At 36.7% G+C, this 20,958-nt stretch overlaps 1 protein-coding gene across 1 annotated transcript; it reads right to left on the bottom strand.

The window, feature by feature from the left end:
- Positions 1-656: 656 nt before the first annotated feature.
- On the bottom strand, positions 657-3,055 carry LOC112743259 (large ribosomal subunit protein uL4). The gene is made up of 2 exons (XM_025792477.3): positions 1,740-3,055; positions 657-946 (listed from the first exon to the last, which is right to left on the bottom strand). Exons 1-2 carry the CDS (start codon positions 2,844-2,846, stop codon positions 833-835), a joined length of 1,221 nt encoding a protein of 406 aa, XP_025648262.1. The 5' UTR covers positions 2,847-3,055; the 3' UTR covers positions 657-832.
- Positions 3,056-20,958: the final 17,903 nt, after the last annotated feature.

The following is a 20,958-nucleotide window of genomic DNA, read 5'->3' on the forward strand; positions in this document are numbered from 1 at the left end:
AAAGGTTAGATAGAAACTCAAGATAATAATATTTCACTGTCCAAAACTAAATTACACTACATCATTTCGATATTCATGTAACAACAATGTAACATCCATCATTGTAGATAACAAAATACATAGACATCTTCATTTCATTTCATATTTATGGATGAAAGATATACATGTCCACCATTTGCTATTATGAAGGATCTAATTGGTATTTTTTTCTTCAAGGACTAATTAGTCCGAAATCAAAATCCTTAGGGATCTAATTATCACTTTACTTTAAATGCTTAGATAGAATTTAACAAGCATACTATTGCATCAGAAATAATTCAGGTATTTGGACAGAGGATCTTCAAATTTAATCAACCGATAAATTCAAATTCCATAAATCTACAATAGCACACCATCCTTGATGCAGACAATTCCAAAGGTAATTCGAGAAACACGTTAACTACAAACAAAATAAACTATCTTACAAGTTTTGACTTGGCACATTGACTTTTGTAAATCTTTTGTATTAGGAAAACAGTTAAACTTCTCGAAACACTTCATGGAATGTTAGAAACAACTTTTTCAGTTATGGGAACTCTCATTCCCTTTGGTAGCAAAAATTTAACCAGATAAACTAGTTAACAAACGCGTATAGCAACCAAGGATAAACATGCCACTGAACTAAACGATGCCAGAGTTTGGACTGCAATACTTCAAAAAAAATTCGATCTTGTCTTTGCATAAGATTATGATATAACTAACCCGCAAAAATAAAAACCAAAAATCTTTTTTATCATAACAGAGTACAAGAACAAAATATCTAGACAAGAAACTAAGTAACTCTCGGTAAACCTCACTGTGAAACACCCAACCACTTAGAGAAGTTATCAAATTCAGTGTAATCAGAATCTGAAACCATAGTTTGATACCATGCCTTTCCAGCGGCCCTGATGGCAGAAGCTTCCTCCTAACAATCACAGACACAAAAAAGATGCAATTAAACAATTACCAAAGTTTAAGGCAATGTATCAACCAACAACATGAGCAAAGGCATTCAATTACCAAAGAGACATTATACAAAAGAAATTCATGTCACCACAAATAGGTGAACTTGAATGCCATAGTTATATTTAAATTCATGCTGATTTGATTTGGTATTCTATGGCCTAAGATTCATCATTGTTCTCATCTAACACATACATATGTAGCTGAGTAAAAACACAAGCACATTGCAATTATCAAAGAACAATTTGAATCAACTAACAATTACCATTTACAACACATGCACATACTTTAAGCTATTTGACGGAACCATGGAACGTTATTCATAATCCCCCGCACAAACTAAGATGCACCCGGCATAAAGAACATAAAAATCATGTTCGACCAGTAAATTGCAGCCAGAAAAGCTCTAAAAAGAATATAATCAGCACGAACATTAATACAATTAAATCAACAACAGAAATAACAATTTATAGCTGTTAGTCCACGCCACACCGAATCACAGAATCAATATAGCAAATCTGAAAACACAATAAACCCATATTCAACACGAATCTACAATCAATAATATTTTTTTTAAAAGAAATTGGAACCCTAAAGCACTGCAAAACAACTAGATATATCACAAAATTCATAATCTCAAAATATAACAATATACACACCATTTTCAAACCAAATCCACACTATCACAATATCACACAATGCTACATACTAAATTCATAAAAATGACAAGTGCTGCATAGTTGAAATTCACATACCTTGGAAACAGTCTTCCTCTTCTGGTCAAGCTTCTCCTTCTTGGCCTTAACGCGTTGCGCCTCAGCAAGAAGTGCCATCCTCTTAGCAGCCTTAGCATAAGGGTTCAACCTCAACATGACATTCAGGTTCTTCAGAGGGTTCTTCTTCAATGTAGCCCTCTTAACCTCCTTCTTGATCGGCCTTACAACACTCTGCACCTCATCAGAGTTAATAATCCTAGCCAAATCTGCATTCACCATCTTCGCCCTAGGAAGCAAGTACCCCTTCTTCTTCTCAGACGGCTTCTCAAACGAACCATAAATCGAATCAAGCTTCTCGAATGCCGACTTAGTCCATATTACAAACCTCCCAAGGTGTCCACCAGGCGCCAATTTCAATAAATTCAGTCTCTCAACGTTCGCAACTTCGACGCCAGGAATGTTCCGGAACGCCTTAACAGCCTTAGCTCCTTCGGTTCCGTACACAATCAGAGGTCCCTTTCTTGAAATGTATCGGCGGTTACGCATTTTCCCCTTACCAGGGCGAATTGCGTGGCTGTCCTTTGCCTTCTCAGCGTCGGAATAAGCTCCGATGGATTTCAAGACGTTGATCGCTTCCTTTGTCTTTTCAACGGCTTCCGCGGCATCTGAGACGACGAGAGGGAGCTCCGGCACGGTGTCAATGCGGTGGCCGCGTGCGACGACTAGTGAGGGAATGGCAGAGGCCGCAATGGCGGAAACGACGGCGTACCGCTTCTGGTTGACGTTGATCTTGCGGTGCCAGCGGCGCCAGATCTTGGTAGGGGCGAACATGCGCCCGCCGCGGCACATGTTTCCGAAGGCTCCCTGGCCAGCACGGTGAGTTCCGCCGCCGGGAACACGGGGGATACGGGAGACAGCACGCCCGGTTCCCCAGGACTCGGCGGAGGTTTGGTGGCCGGCGCGGCGGGAGACGGCATAGGGCTGGCGGGAGTTCTTGGAAATGTTGTCGTGGACGAATGTGACGATGTCAGGGCGAATGGCGGCCTTCATGACATCGGGAAGTGGGACAGTTGGTTGGGCATCGGTGGCCATGTCGCCATCCAAGGGTTGGACGGTGACAAGGGGTCGAGCTGCTGCTGCGGCCATGTTTAGGGAAATGGGGGAGAAAGAGAAGGGCGGGGGAAAGTGAATTAGGGTTTTTCTTTAGGGTGAGAGTAAGAGAGTTTGGTTAAGAACGAATTTATAGTGTCTCTCTGCAAAAAGGACATCTCATTTTCTTTTCCTGTGTCTATTATGTGTGCGATTGTGTTTTGCAACTGTTGTGGTTTTAGGTTTGGTTTGATGGTTTGGGCCGCGTCTCTTTTGGGTCCCTTGCGGTAATTATTTAGGATTATTTTTGTGTTGAATAATTATCCAAATCTATTTGGTAGCGTTTGTTTTCGGGGCAGGACACGGAGACATGGACAATACTTGTTTAAAAAGTGTTTAGAAGTAGAGACATGGACAGTGAATATATTGTCTCCGAGACAGTTTTTTATACTTTTGTGTCCACCCTTTCACGAAGGACAATGATGGACACGGGATTTAGAAGAGTGGACACGGACAATTTTATAAATTTTGTTTTTCTTTTTTTTCACTATTACCCCTTCTTTTCTTTTTATCGTTTTACTTCAATACCATTTTAACCTTATATTATATATTATTTGATTTGTAATAAAAATAATAACAAAAATAATTAATCTTAAAACTTTTAAAAGATAAATATTAGCAAAAGTAAAATTGATCTTTTAAAATGCTCAAAAATAATTTATAAATTGTAATTGATTTTATATAATTTAAAGAAAAATCAGTTTTTTATAAAGAAAAATCAGTTTTTAGATAAAAAAAATTAGTTTTTTTTAAATAAAAATAAATTTTTATATGAAAAAATTAATTGTTTTTTCATGTAAAAATGGATTTTTTTTAAAATTAATTTTTTATTTATAATTAATTTGGCTTATTAACTTAAACAAAATTTTTTATTAATCAAACTCAAATTTATTTTTTTTGTAAATCTTAACCATATGTATTCCTACATATTAATAATAAATTTTAAAATAAAATAATTATATTGTAAATTTTATTTTAATATAAATATTAATATATTTTTTTATTAAAATTTTTTGTCTCTTCAAATATTTTTTCAAGTTTTGTCTGTACTTCTACGTACTCTCATTTTTTATTAAATTAATTTGTATTGATGTAGAAAATTTGGAATCACAGGGTTATTTTAGTCATTTCATATAATATTTTAATCTTGTCCATGTGTATCCAAACATAATACTAGACATTACATTAGTGTCTTGTCCATAGTATCCAAACACAATACACAAAAGATAATTTTTAGTGTCCGTCTTATTGTCTCCGTTTTAGTGTCATGTTCTGTCCTGTCTCTAAAAACAAACGCAACATTTTTTATAGGATGTTTTAATTCTCAAAAAATTAATACACATATTAATACTTAATTTTTGTTTCTGTCGGTAAATTAAGTTTCTCATATAATTTCTCTGTTTAAGATTGTTAAAAAATTCTGATGTGATACATTTAGTATCTAAAGTGTTCGATAATATGTACAAATGTCCCTCATAGATAAATTGATCTCATCCTTGTCAGCAACACGACGTTGTTTTGGATGTGGAACAAAAGACAACATTAAAGTGGGAGAATAAAAATCATGTTTCTTCAACCTTCATGGAATTGCATTTTTTCTTCGAAGGCCTTCTTCTTCTACCGCCGCCGCAATTACCTCATTTGCATCTTCCCATAGAACCCATCCATCGTTTCCTGCTTTCTCTTTGACCCAAGGAACCACGCATGGTGTCCTCTTCCACCCATGGCCTAGAACCTTCAAGTCTACGGTCTCTGCAACTTTGCCGTAGTCCCTCTCGGCCACCACCTCTATGTCCTCGGTAGATTCCTAACGACTGCCCTTTCCCTTCCTCTACAACTTCACGTGGCGTCCACGCACCCTCATACTCTCTTCGCGTGGCAGCTTCATCTGCATTATGGTTTCGCGCTCTGGACAGATTCTTATCACCGCGCTCTCTCAAAATCGCGAGACACTGAAGTGTATGTTATTTTGCAATGTGTGTTGCAGTATAGAGCACAATGCAAAATTTACAAAGGCTCTTTGGTTTTGTATATATGTTCCTTGATAGTTACTAAAGATGTCGATGAACATTTTTTGTTTGTTTCTTTTAGGAAAATTATCTCAATAGAGTAGTTTAGGGTTATATGATTGTGGTTTTCTTGATTATAGGTATTTGTTCTGAGACCACTACAACTAGATCCACTGCGTCTTCCTCCTTGGCAATTCGATGAAGAAGACTTCCTTTTCTGGTCGCCGTTGTAGTTGAACTAGGGTGATGATTGAATTATTGATGGTATAGAATTTCACTAATGAAATCTCGTTGCAAGTATAGTTTCTAAACCAACAATAATCCTTTCATACAAAAATTTGGTTGTCACAAGTAACAAACCCCTAATAAATCTAATAACCGAAGTATTTAAATCTCGGGTCATCTCTCAAAGAAATTGCAGTGTAGTGTTCTTGTTAGTGGTTATGAGTTGTATGTTTTGGGGTTTTTGAGATAATAAACATGAAATATAAATGGAAAAGGAAATCAAATGACAAAAAAAGAGGTCTTGGCAAGGTTTGGTGGTCAAGGATCTCTATCCTTATCACTAACCACAACATGAGAATTGGCAAGGATCAATCCCATTAAATCATCCTCTAACTAGTAAAGGAAAGTCAAATGAGCTATATCAATCCAAGTCCACAAGTTCTAGCTATTCACTAAATCAATTAGTGATGGCTAGAGTCAACGGCTCCCAATCATCAATTACTTGGACATTAGTGACTCAAGAGTTCTTAAGTTACCATCCCAAGCCAAGAGCATAAAATTCTACTCTAACATCTTTCCAAATATTTTATCAAACACTTGGAAGGCATAAAAGAAAAGCATAATAAGATTGCAATAAAAGTAAATCTACACTACTCAATTGTAAGAAAATTAATAGCAACAATTCAATTAAGCAATAAAGGAACATGAAACATGAAATTGCATAAAAGGAAAATGGAAGAACAAAAGTGCATCAACATAAAAGTAGAGAATTAAAAGAATTAAATGCTAAACTAGAGAGAGGAGATGTAAAAGAACAAGAATTACAAAAGGAAAAGTGAATCAAAGCATGAAATTAACCTAGATCTAAGAAATCCTAATCTATATCTAACCTAATCCTAATTCTAGAGAGAAGAGAGAGCTTCTCTCTTTAGAAACTAACTTTCCCTCCAAAACTAAACTAAACTAAACTAATGTGTGAAGTGCTTGTGGTTTCCCTTCAATTCTTGGGTTAAATAGCATCAGAGATGAGTTAGTTTTGGGCCTGGGAAGCCCAGAATTCGCCCCCAATATTTTGCCTTTAAGTGAGTCACGTGCGAGCATCGACGCCTACGCGCCATGTACGCGTACGCATCGCCATGCGACTCCACAATCCACGCCTGCGCCAAAGCTTTTCCTCTTGCATCCCTTGGCAATTTCTCCACTTGCATGCTTTTTCTCTTCATCCCTTTGATCCATTCCTAGCCTTTCCAACCTAAATTCACTAACAAACATATCAAGGGATCTAGTGGAATCAAAGGTGAATCAAAATTAGCAATTAAGGGCCTAAAAAGCATGTTTTCACACTTAAGCACAAATTAGGAGACAATCATGAAACCATGCTATTCCTTTGGATGAATGTGGGTAAAAGGTGATAAAATCCTCTAAATTAAGCATAAGATAAATCCTAAACATGGGGTTTATCAACCTCCCCACACTTAAACCATATCATGTCCTCACTCCTTATGCTAAATCAAGAAGGAAACAAAGGGTATCAACATTTATTCAATGCAAACTAATTAAATGCAACCTATCTACATGCACTATCTAAATGAATGCAAGTACTCGGTCAAAACAAATCAATTCCCAAGAGAATATATATAAGCTTAAGGGCTAAAGCGATAGCAATCAAATCAAATCCACAATTGAATTGAGTTATTAAATATTTTTACAAACTTGCAAGAAGAGATGATCATAGGTGAACTAAAGTTTACAAACTCAGCTTCAGGGATGAAGAATTTGAACTATAATTACAACGCAATGTTTGGAAGAGGACACCATAACGACAATATGTTTCACTACTGCTCAGGGACTATTTTTTCCTTCTTGGACACATGGACACTTAACTGCCACATGTGCGACGTGCCAACTCAACAGTCTCCATTAGTGAGTCATGCCAGAAACTGGAATAAGGACTGATTCGGCTAATAGAGACAAATACTAGGGATTGATGTGTGTATTAATTTTCTTTGGGGACTAAAATGTCCGCTTTTAAAATTCTTAGAGATTGATTTGGGTAATTACTCTTTTGTTGGCTGTTTTTTGCTGTTAATCTTCGTATTTTTAAGCCAACTTATTTGTCATACAAAAACAAACAAAATGAAAATAAATACTCAAAATTTGGCTTTTTATTTATATAAATATAAAAATATATTAATTTCCTAAATACACACCATGTAAAAGTGTTGTCAAAGTATGCATAGTCAATTCACACAAAGTTCCTGTAAAATAGATTTTGTCACCATTTCAGATGCACCACCAATGAAATGGAGCTAGGCGTGTCAGTCTTTGGAACTGCGTTCTGACACATGCAAATTGGAGCAGCAAGTACAATCCGTGAGTGGTGTCAATGAAGTGACAGGCTCTTTGATGGTGTTGCGAATTGGTGATATCTACTGTGGCACTTGCAAAGTGGCCAATTTAGGTGCAGTGACTGCGAAAATGGCTAAATCAACTGTGAGGCCTGCAAACAGGGATGGTTCCAAGTGTAGCTTTGTAGGGGCAAGTGCCCCACTACAATTTGAACATTTTTTAATAGTATATAATAATAATATTTATTTGTCCCCATTATATTGTTAAATTTGACCCCACAATAATTTTTTACTCAATTTTTGGTACTTAACTGTCAATTTAAAAATTTCATATTAGATATTCGTTAGAATGAACAATTCTCATATTAGATTTATTATTATTTTTATTATTGTTATTTATTATTACCATAATTATTTAGTATTGTTATTATTTTTATTATTGTTACCGTTATTCTTTTTACTGTTAATATTTTTATAATTGTTATTATTATTTTTTCAGCCCACATATATGTTTAGTCCACATGGAACTTTGATTGACGTTTTTTTATCAGATTCTCCTGATCTAAACATGGAGGTTAGATGACAGAGGCTTGAGACCTACTTACGACGTACTGGATTTTATTATGCATATTTGATAAAAAGTAGTTTGAGTATGACAGTCCACTTATTAGTGCACTTGTTGAAAGATTGCACCCAGAAACTCACATTTTTAACTTCCCATGGTGATAAGTGTACCATTACTTTAAAAGACGTAGCAATGCAATTAGGGTTACCCATTGATGGAGAACCTGTGAGTACTACTTTGAGGTCATAGAGTAAATTTCACCAGAGATATATATGGCAATAGTGTGAAGAACTTCTTGGGGACGTTCCAGATGGGCATGTTGAGACGATAAAGTTCAACATAAAATTGAAGTGGCTAAGGACTCAACTTCAAGAGATGCCACACGATGCCTGATGAATGAGATTTTCTCGATGGTCTAGAATTTCTCTCATAGAAATAAGGACTTCGTTGTAAGTATAGTTCTAAACCAACAAACAATTCCCACATCAAAAATTTGATTTGTCACAAGTACAAACCCCAAATAAGAATTAACCGAAATATTTAGACTCCGGGTCGTCTCACAAGAAATTGCAATGAAATGCTCAATTATTGGCTCTGAGGATGCAAGGGGGTTTGATTTTATATTTTTGACAAGAAAGTAAATGACAAGAAAGTAAATGAACAATTAACTAAATAAAGAAGGGAAAAATACTTTTGGCTAGACATAGGTAATTGAGATCACCATCCTTGTCTACAAACCAAATATTGATAATTATGAGGAACCAAGCTCATTAAGTCTACCTCCAAAAGCTTTAAGTACGTATAATCTACTCCTAAGCTTGAGGTACGTCAAATGGCTTGATCAACATCAACCCATAAGGTCTAACCTCACTACTAATTAACCTAGTAGTAGGCTAGTGTCAACGGGTATCAAGTTCATCATCAAGGGTTCTCAAATCACCAATTCATTGAGACCCAATGACTCAAAGTCACTCAATTCCCTTAGCCTAGGCTAAGAGTAAAGGAAACTACTCAAAAACTAAAGGAAACATTTCATCAAACACTTAGAGTGCAAGAAAAGTAAACATCATCAAATGTAAAAATTAACAAGATCCATAACTATCATCAACAAGAAATCAACAATAACAAGTAAAGTAAACATCAAATTGCATTAAAGAGATCCAAATTCATCAAGAGTTCATCATCACAAAAGAAACATAAAAGAGAAATTAACATGAGAGAATAAGAGAATTACACTACTAGAGCATGAAAATGTAGAAGAAACAAGATGAAAACATGAGATTGAACTAGATCTATGAGAGATTAGCCTAAACCTAACCTAATTCTAGAGAGAGGAGGGAGCTTCTCTCTCTAGAAACTAACCTACATGATGCTATACTACCAAACAATTGCTCCCCCCTTGCCCAAGCTTGAATTCTACATGAAATAGCATCAGAAATGAGTTGGGTTGGGCCTAAAGTGCTTCAGAAATCGCTGGGGGCGATTTCACTTTAGTGGGCCACGAGCAGCATCGGTGCGCATGTGTACATGGCGCGTGCGCACCCCTAAACGCAAAGCAACATATGGCAAAATTTATATCATTTCGAAACCCCGGATGTTAGCTTTTCAAGGCAACTGGAACCACCAAATTTGGACCCTTGTAGCTCAAGTTATGGTCGATTGAGTGCAAAGAGGTCAGGCTTGACAACTTTACGGTTCCTTCATTTCTTCATGAGTTCTCCAACTTTGCATGCTTTTCTCCTCATTTCTTCCATCCAATACTTGCCTTATGAACTTGAAATCACTCAACAAACACATCAAGGCATCAAATAGAATTAAAGTGAATTAAAATCACCAATTTTAGGGCCTAAAAAGCATGTTTTCAAATTTAAGCACAAATCAAGGGAGAATTGCAAAACCATGCTATTTCATTGAATAAATGTGAGAAAATGTGACAAAATTCCCCAAAATAAGCACAAGATAAACCACAAAATTGGGGTTTATCAAATCTCCCCACACTTAAACCGTGCATGTCCTCATGCTAAGAATAAAGAAGGACAAGAAAAAGGTATGAACATTTATTCAATGCAAAGAAACTATATGCACCTATCTATATGAATGCAACTAAATGCAAAATGATTCTACCTACTTGGTCAAAAACAAATCAATCTCCAAGAGCATGTATGAACAAGTAGGGCTAAGATCAGTTGATGATTCATGAATCCTACCAATTCAAACATTAAATTGAAGTTCAAGAAGACTTGCAAGAAGAAAGCTCATGAAAGTCGAGAACAAGGAATTGAGCATCGAACCCTCACCGGATGTGTATCCGCTCTAGTTGCTCAAGTGTATAGGGTCGATCCACTCAATTCTCTTCTAATCATGATTTCCAAGATTTGTTTTTCATCTAACAAACAACAATTGTTCAATGCATGCATACATTCATCATGAGGACTTATTCATAGCTTGTAATGGGGCTAGGGTAAAAGTAAGGATGTATATGGTCAAGTGAGCTTGAAATTTAAATCTTTGATTAACCTAAGCTCTCACAAAAAATATATAACAACCTATATAATTCTAATACACAACCTAGCTACCCATGATTCCCACTTTTTCACAAACTCATGCATTCTCTTTAATTCACATTCCATATGCATTGATTTTTATTGAACTTTACTTTGGGGCATTTTTGTCCCCTTTTTATTTCTTTTTCTCTCTTTTTTTCTCTATATATATATATATTTTTTTTTCTTTATCATTTTTTTCACATTTTTTTTTGTTTTTTTTCAAAAGTATATACAACGTATCAATGCATATGGTTTTACATATAGTGCATGAATATGTACCCAATTCACAAAATCTTGAATCAAAAATAAAAATTACACTTTTTCCTCAACCAATGTCTCAAGTTTCCCATACCCAAATAATACACACCCTCACTAGCCTAACCTAATCAAAGATCCAAATTAAAGACATTTATTATTTTTCGCTTAAGGGTAGTGATGTGCTACAATTAAGAACAAAAGGGATTAAATAAGCTCAAATTTAGCTAACAATGGTTGATGAAAGGTAGGCTATTTGGGTAAGTGAACTAAATGAAATGATGGCCTCAATCATATAAATGCATGTATATATGGAACAATGGACAGAAAGAATCAAACAAATCAAAGATTACAATCATAGAAAGAGAACAATGCACACAATAATGGAAATAAGTGGTTATATGGTGTAACCACACAATTTGGCTCAAAACTCACATGCTTGTGTTCTTAACTCAAAATCCATGTTCCAAAAAAATTTCTTCACGCAAATTTGTTACAAAAATTTTATTTCAAATTGGTTGGGTTCCTAAAACAATTTTTCTTGGAAAAGAAATCATCACCCTAACCAAGTAGTCTTAACATAAAAAGAAGTGGTAAAAATATGTACAAATTATAACTAACATGCAACCTATCATGCAATGCAACAACTAACTAACAAAGAAAATCAAGAAAATGGTGTTGAAAGGAAGAAATTATTACCCATGGAGATCGGTCGGGCGACCTTCCCACACTTAAAAATTTGCACCGTCATCGGTGCATGCAAAGAAGAACAAGGTGGACGGGTTGCTACAATTGATGAGCTCCTTCAAAAGGTTGTGCAGATAAACTTGTTTGTTGCCCCCATTAGAAGCTTTCTCATTCCTTTCCTTCTTGGTGGACAACCTAAAAGGAAAGAAAAAAAAAGAAAATTATGCCTACAACAAAGATATCAAAGTAAATAGAACATAGGCGGGGGCTAATGCCAAATAAGAGTAAGGTTCTCACCACATGTTAGCTACACATGTAAGTGAGAGAACAATATAAGCTAAGGCATATTAACTAACACTTGATGCAAGAGTAAAGTTAAAGCATGAAGAGCACTCAAAAGCATCAAGTTCAAATAAGAAAGAGTTAACACAAACAAGATTAGTGATAAGTATGAGAGCAATTGGTCTTATCCTAACTCAATGATAATGAGGTACAAAAACAAAGAATAAGGGATTAGGAAGGACTAAAGCACTAATCTTATATGTGGAACAATTATCACAATTAATACCAAACAAGTCACGAAGCACCAAAATAATCCAAGGACTTCCAACAATTGAGTAAGAGAATAAAACACCATTATTAAAATAAGAAACTTAGAAAATAGAAGGCAAAACAAGTTACAAAAATAAAATTAAAATGCAATGAATGAATACAAGCAAATCCAATAAAAGAGGATAGAAGAAAAGAAAAAAATTATTTTATTTTTTTATTTTATTTTTTATATTTTTTATATTTTTATATTTATTTATTTATTTATTTATTTATTTAGCATAGAAAAAAAAAGAATTTTTCAAGAGAGGAAGAAGAAGAAAAAGTAAAAAAATAGAAAGAAAGAAGAAGAAGAGAAGAAAGAAGGAAAAAGGAGAAAGGAGACAAACAGGGTGCAAATCTGCGCGCGCGCGCCATGCGTGCTTAAGCGTGGATGCAGCACAAGCAATCCGCATGCGTGCTATGCGTGCTTACGCGCGGATTGCCTGGCACAAATTAGGCATAAAGTGGACACAACTCTCGGGTTATAGTACTAGGAGTTGTGAAACCACAACGACGCGCGCGCACTGCGCGCTTGCGCGCCGATGCCTGTTTTTTTTTTCAAAAACAGGGCACTCCCCTAATCTACAAGCATTCTAAAACAATCACAAATCAAATTTAACAATAAATCTTTTTATTTTTTGAAAAATTTTCAAATACACTAAAAGCAAAACTTACACTTCAAGTAACCTACTTAATCAACAATCTAAACTAATAAAAACACACTACTACAACCTATCATCGAAACAAAATGTATAAGAGTATAGAAAAGAAGAAAACTACCTATAATGGAAACTCCAATTACTTATTTAACCAAATCTAAAAGAGAGTGGAAAGAGTTTACCATGGTGGGGTGTCTCCCACCTAGCACTTTTAGTTTAAGTCCATAAGTTGGACATTTGGAAGGCTCCTTGTATTGGTGGCTTATGCTTGTACTCATCTTGGAAACACCTCCAATGTATGAGAACTCTCAACCATAAGATGAATCACCAACCTCTTCTAGCTCTTCTCCATTTTTCATATCACAACTTAGAGGTAATGTGGAACTTATCTCAACATCCACCTCAATTTTAAGATGAGGAGATTCTTCAAATACCAAAGGATCATGTGTTAGTGTGGGATCATCTTCAAGAGGGAGATTTGTTGCTTGCTCATTTTCTTCCAATCCTTCATCATTCATTATATGCTTAGGAGGTTGTGCACCTTTCCTTAACATCGCCTTCAAGCTCAATGGAAGAAGGTTCAACAATTTCCACAAAATCATCAACAACAACACTTGGTGTGGAAGTGTTCTCAAACTTGGAATCCATCTCTTGTTCAACTTCGCCTAGCTCTTCAACCACTTCTTCTTCGTCAACGATCTCCATCCCTTCCACTTGTTTCAAGACATATCCCATCTCCTTGTCTTCATGTTGAGATTCTAAAATCTCCTTCATGCTCCTTTCTTCGGTTGATTTCTCACATTCATCCGTAGAGATGCTTTGCTTGTTGCATGAGTCCCATGAGTCCAAGTTGGATTTAATTTTGGCAAGGTTAGCCTCGATAACTTCATAATTCTTCTGGGCTTTCTCTTGATCCTTTTAATGGATTGTTGCTTGAAGCCGATCCATTGCTTCCTTGAAGCGATCCATTAATTCTTGGATGGATGGATATGGGTGTTCTTTCATGGAGGGTTGTGGTGGAAAGGAAAATTCATTATGTGGTTGAAAGTTGTCATACAAGGGAGGTGATTCATCTTGGTAATAGTATGTAGGTGGTGGTTCTTGAGGGTATTGGTGGTGGAATTGGGGTGGTTCTTCATATGGTTCATAAGGTGGTTGGTATGGTAGATAGGGATTAGGGTCATAATGAGGTGTTTGGTGGTATGGGGCTTGTGAGTAAGGTGGTTCAAAATCATGTTGAGGGGGTGGTTCCTAGGCATGTGGTGGTGGTTGTTGACAATCACAATAAGGGTCACCACATCCATTAGATTGATATGCATTAGGATGAGAGTTATACCAATAAGAATCCGGAGGTTGTTGTTGCCATGAAGGGTGATCAATCCTTTGAGGCTCCTCCCACCTTTGATTGTTCCATCCTTGATGCATATTGTCATTGTAGCTCCCATTTCCTACAACATAATTTGAGCCAAACTCATAGCCAAAGTGAGGGTGAGAATTCATAATAGCAAAGAGAAACAAAAACTAACAAAAATGAGAAACAAAGTCCTAAACCTAACAAAAACCAACAAACAAGAAAAAGACAAACATATTCACATATTCACAATAGCCAATAATATAACACCATTGTAACTCCCCGGCAACGGCGCCATTTTGATGAATGAGATTTGCTCGATGGTCTAGAATTCCTCTCATAGAAATAATGACTTTGTTGTAAGTATAGTTCTAAGCCAACAAACAATTCTCACATAAAAAATTTGAGTTGTCACAAGTCCAAACTCCAAATAAGAATTAACTGAAGTATTTAGACTCCGGGTCGTCTCACAAGGAATTGCAATGAAATGCTCAATTATTGGCTCTGAGGATGTAAGGGGGTTTGATTTTATATTTTTGAAAAGAAAGTAAATGACAAGAAAGTAAATGAACAATTAACTAAATAAAGAAGGGAAAAGTACTCTTGGCTAGACATAGGTAATTGAGATCACCATCCTTGTATACAAACCAAATATTGATAATTATGAGGAACCAAACTCATTAAGTCTACCTCCAAAAGCTTTAAGTACGTATAATCTACTCCTAAGCTTGAGGTATGTCAAATGGCTTGATCAACATCAACCCATAAGGTCTAACCTCACTAATAATTAACCTAGTAGTAGGCTAGTGTCGATGGGTATCAAGTTCATCACCAAGGGTTCTCAAATCACCAATTCATTGAGACACAATGACTCAAAGTCACTCAATTCCCTTAGCCTAGGCCAAGAGTAAAGGAAACTACTCAAAAACAAAAGGAAATATTTTATCAAACACTTAGAGTGCAAGAAAAGTAAATATCATCAAATGCAAAAATTAACAAGATCCATAACTATCATCAACAAGAAATCAACAATAACAAGTAAAGTAAACATCAAATTACATTAAAGAGATCCAAATCCATCAAGAGTTCATCATCACAAAAGAAACATAAAAGAGAAATTAACATGAGAGAATAAGAGAATTACACTACTAGAGCATGAAAATGTAGAAGAAACAGGATGAAAACATGAGATTGAACCTAGATCTATGAGAGATTAGCCTAAATCTAACCTAATTCTAGAGAGAGGAGGGAGCTTCTCTCTCTAGAAACTAACCTACATGATGATATACTACCAAACAATTGCTCCCCCCTTGCCTAAGCTTGAATTCTGCATGAAATAGCATTAGAAATGAGTTGGGTTGGGCCTAAAGTGCTTCAAAAATCGCTGGGGGCGATTTCACTTTAGTGGGCCACGAGTAGATCGGCGCGCACGCGTACATGGCGCGTGTGTGCATCTAAACGCGATACAACATATGGAAAAGTTTATATCATTTTGAAGTCCCAGATGTTAGCTTTCCAAGACAACTAGAACCGCCTTATTTGGACCTCTGTAGCTCAAGTTATGGTCGATTGAGTGCGAAGAGGTCAAGCTTGACAGCTTTACGGTTCCTTCATTTCTTCATGAGTTCTCCAACTTTGCATGCTTTTCTCCTCATTTCTTCCATCCAATACTTGTCTTATGAACCTGAAATCACTCAACAAACACATCAAGGCATCAAATGGAATTAAAGTGAATTAAAATCACCAATTTTAGGGCCTAAAAAGCATGTTTTCACATTTAAGCCCAAATAAAGGGAGAATTGCAAAACAATGCTATTTCATTGAATAAATGTGAGAAAAGGTGATAAAATTCCCCAAAATAAGTACAACATAAACCACAAAATTGGGGTTTATCAAATCTCCCCACACTTAAACCGTGCATGTCCTCATGCTAAGAATAAAGAAGGATAAGAAAAGGGTATGAATATTTATTCAATGCAAAGAAACTATATGCACCTATCTATATGAATGTAACTAAATGCAAAATGATTCTACCTAATTGGTCAAAAACAAATCAATCTCCAAGCGCATGTATGAACAATTAGGGCTAAGATCAGATGTTGATTCATGAATCCTACCATTTCAAACATTAAAAAGAATTTCAAGTAGACTTGTGATGAACGGATAATTTATACGCTTTTTGGCATTGTTTTTAGGTAGTTTTTAGTAAGTTCAAGCTACTTTTAGGGATGTTTTCATTAGTTTTTATGTTAAATTCACATTTCTGGACTTTACTATGAGTTTGTGTGTTTTTCTGTGATTTCAGGTAATTTCTGGCTGAAATTGAGGGACTTGAGCAAAACTCTGAAAAAGGCTGACAAAAGGACTGCTGATGCTGTTGGAATCTGACCTCCCTGCACTCGAAATATATTTTCTGGAGCTACAGAACTCCAAATGGCGCGCTCTTAACAGCGTTGGAAAGTAGACATCCAGAGCTTTCTAGAAATATATAATAGTCTATACTTTATTTGGAAATTGATGACGTAACTTGGCGTTGAACGCCAAGTACATGCTGCTGTCTGGAGTTAAACGCCAGAAACACGTCATGATCCGGAGTTGAACGCCCAAAACACGTTATAACTTGGAGTTCAACTCCAAGAGAAGCCTCAGCTCGTGGATAGATCAAGCTCAGCCCAAGCATACACCAAGTGGGCCCCGGAAGTGGATTTATGCATCAATTACTTACTCATGTAAACCCTAGTAGCTAGATTAGTATAAATAAGACTTTTTACTAGTGTATTAGTCGTCTTTTGACCACGTTTCATCTTTGGTCTCAGTTTTGTTTTATTCTTCATCTTAAGAGGCTATTGATCACGTTTTAGGGGGCTGGCCATTCGGCCATGCCTGAACCTTTCACTTATGTATTTTCAACAGTGGAGTTTCTGCACATTATAGATTAAGGGTGTGGAGCTCTGCTGTACCTCAAGTTTCAATACAATTACTATTACTTTTTATTCAATTCTCTTTTATTCTTATTCCAAGATATACGTTGCACTTCAACCTGATGAATGTGATGATCCGTGACACTCATCATCATTCTCACCTATGAACGTGCGTGACTGACAACCACTTCCGTTCTACTTTAGGCCGGGCGCATATCTCTTAGATTCTCCAACAGAATCTTCGTGGTATAAGTTAGATAGATGGCGGCATTCATGAGGATTCGGAAAGTCTAAACCTTGTCTATGGTATTCCGAGTAGGATTCTGGGATTGAATGACTGTGACGAGCTTCAAACTCCTGAAGGCTGGGCGTGATGACAAACGCAAAAGAATCAAGGGATTCTATTCCAACTTGATTGAGAACCGATAGATGATTAGCCGTGCTGTGACAGAGCATAGGAACATTTTCACTGAGAGGATGGGATGTAGCCATTGACAACGGTGATGCCCTACATACAGCTTGCCATGGAAAGGAGTAAGAAGGATTGGATGAATGTAATAAAAGAATAGAGATACGAGAGGAGCACAGCATCTCCATACGCCTATCTGAAATTTTCACTATTGATTTACATAAGTATTTCTATCCCTTTTACTTTCTATTTATTAATTAATTTTCGAACTCATCATAAACAAATTTAATCTGCCTAACTGAGATTTACAAGGTGACCATAGCTTGCTTCATACCAACAATCTCTGTGGGATCGACCCTTACTCACGTAAGGTATTACTTGGATGACCCAGTACACTTGCTGGTTAAGTTGAACGGAGTTGTGGAAAGAAAAAGCTTCTCTAACAGTACATGGAACTCTTGTATCACAATTTCATCCACCAAGTTTTTGGCGCCGTTGCCGGGGATTGTTCGAGTATGGACAACTGACGGTTCATCTTGTTGCTCAGATTAGGTAATTTTCTTTTCAAAAATCTTTCAAAAATATTTTTTTATTATTATTTTCGTTTTTCTAAAGTATATTTTCGAAAAAAATAATAAAAATACAAAAAAATCATAAAATCATAAAAAAATCAAAAATATTTTGTGTTTCTTGTTTGAGTCTTGAGTCAATTTTTAAGTTTGGTGTCAATTGCATGCTTTAAAAAATTTTTTCTTGCATTTTTCGAAAATTAATGCATTCATAGTGTTCTTCATGATCTTCAAGATGTTCTTGGTAAATCCTCTTGTTTGATCTTGATGATTTCTTGTTTTGTGTTGTTTGTTGGTTTTCATGTGCATTTTTGCATTCATATTTTCCAAGTATTAAAAATTTCTAAGTTTGGTGTCTTGCATGTTTTCTTTGCATCAAAAATTTTCCTACAAGGACCGTCACTGGATGGCGGATGTGCATAGACTACAGAAAACTCAATGAAGCTACACGAAAAGATCATTTCCCGCTTCCATTCATGGACCAGATGTTGGAACGACTTGCAGGCCATGCATTTTATTGTTTTCTCGATGGCTATTCAGGATATAACCAAATAGTGGTTGATCCTAGAGACCAAGAGAAAACCTCCTTCACATGCCCATATGGAGTGTTTGCTTATAGGCGCATGCCATTTGGGCTATGTAATGCACCTGCAACGTTCCAACGCTGCATGCTTTCTATCTTCTCAGACATGATAGAGAAATTCATTGAAGTTTTTATGGATGATTTTTCAGTATTTGGAGATTCTTTTCCTAGTTGCCTACATCACCTAGCCCTGGTATTGAAGAGATGTCAAGAGACCAATCTGGTTTTGAACTGGGAAAAATGTCACTTCATGGTGACAGGAGGAATAGTCCTTGGTCATAAGGTTTCTTACCAGGGTATTGAGGTGGACAGAGCTAAAGTGGAAATTATTGAAAAATTTCCTCCACCCGGTGATGTCAAGGCAATTAGGAGCTTTTTAGGGCATGCAGGTTTTTACAGAAGGTTTATTAAGGATTTTTCAAAGATAGCAAAGCCCTTAAGCAATCTCCTTGTAGCTGACACACCATTTGTCTTCGATGAAACATGCATGTTGGCTTTTGAGAACTTGAAAATGAGGCTATCCTCTGCACCTATCATCTCTCCACCTGATTGGAACTTACCTTTTGAACTAATGTGTGATGCATCTGATTATGCAATAGGGGCAGTGTTAGGACAGAGGAAAGATAGCTTAGTCCATGTGATATACTATACCAGCAAGGTCTTTAATGATGCTCAAAGAAATTATACCACAACCGAAAAGGAACTGCTGGCAATAGTCTTTGCATTTGACAAGTTTAGATCATACCTCATTGGTGCAAAAGTGATTGTTTTCACAGATCACACAGCACTTAAATATTTGTTTGCTAAGCAGGAATCAAAACCAAGACTAATAAGATGGATCTTATTGTTGCATGAATTTGATATTGAAATCAGAGACAAGAAAGGAGTGGAGAACAAGGTAGCAGATCACCTCTCCAGAATCCCTCAGGATGAAGGTGGGGCACATGATACTCAAGTGAACAAGCTCTTCCCTGATGAGCAGTTGATGATAGTTCACAAGGCTCCATGGTTTGCAGACATAGCCAACTTCAAGGCAACTGGGGCTTTACCACCAGAGATACATAAACATTAGAAAAGAAAGCTCATGAATGATGCAAAATACTTTGTCTGGGATGAGCCATATCTCTTCAATAAGTGTTCAGATGGAGTCCTCAGAAGATGTGTTTCGGAAGAAGAAGGACGAGAGGTGCTATGGAATTGCCACAGCTCAAATTATGGAGGCCACTTTGGAGGGGACAGACTGCAGCAAAGGTTCTACAAAGTGGGTTCTTTTGGCCAACCCTTTTCAAGGACGCCAAAGAACTGGTAAAAAGTTGCAACGAATGCCAAAGAGCGGGAAATTTGCCCAAAAGAAATGCCATGCCACAAAATTTCATTCTAGAGCTGGAACTGTTTGATGTGTGGGGAATAGATTTCATGGGGCCATTTCCAACTTCATATGCAAACAAGTACATCTTAGTAGCTGTAGATTATGTCTCCAAGTGGGTGGAGGCAATTGCAACTCCAACAAATGATAACAAGGTGGTTATGAACTTCCTCAGGAAGAATATCTTTAGCCGGTTTGGAGTTCCAAGAGCCCTCATCAGTGATGGAGGGAGCCATTTTTGTAACAGACCATTAGAGGCTCTTCTCCTACGATATGGGGTAAAACACAAGGTAGCCACACCTTACCACCCCCAAACAAGTGGACAAACTGAGATCTCCAACAAAGAACTAAAGAGAATTTTGGAAAAGACTGTGAGTGCATCAAGAAAGGATTGGTCAAAGAAGCTGGATGATGCTCTTTGGGCATACAGAACAGCATTCAAAACACCACTTGGAATGTCCCCATATCAGCTGGTGTACGGTAAAGCCTGTCACTTACCACTGGAGCTAGAACACAAAGCTTTATGGGCTATCAAGATACTAAATTTTGATAGCATTGCTGCTGGTGCAAAGAGAATCTTGCAGCTGCAAGAGATGGAGGAATTCAGGTCACAAGCCTATGAGAATACCAAGATGTACAAGGAGAAGGCAAAGAGAAGACATGACTCACATCTTGCACCCAGAAGTTTCGAAAGGGGGCAGCGAGTGCTCCTATACAATTCCAAACTAAGACTGTTCCCAGGAAAACTCAAATCAAGGTGGTCCGGGCCCTTTCTTGTCACAAAGGTCTCACCGTACGGGCACGTAGAAGTCATGGATGAAGGGTCAGAAAGGACTTTTACAGTGAATGGACAAAGACTCAAGCATTATCTGGGCAACATGGGGGAAAACCCCAGAATGAAATACCATCTCAAGTGAGTGAGGACTCGTCGAGCTAGCGACGATAAAAAAAAGCGCTTTGTTGGGAGGCAACCCAACCTCAGGTAGTCATTTTCATCTTCATTTCAATAAAAAATCACAAGTTGT

The sequence above is a fragment of the Arachis hypogaea genome, chromosome 2 (genome assembly GCF_003086295.3).
Source record: "Arachis hypogaea cultivar Tifrunner chromosome 2, arahy.Tifrunner.gnm2.J5K5, whole genome shotgun sequence".
In the NCBI taxonomy this organism is placed as follows: domain Eukaryota; kingdom Viridiplantae; phylum Streptophyta; class Magnoliopsida; order Fabales; family Fabaceae; genus Arachis; species Arachis hypogaea.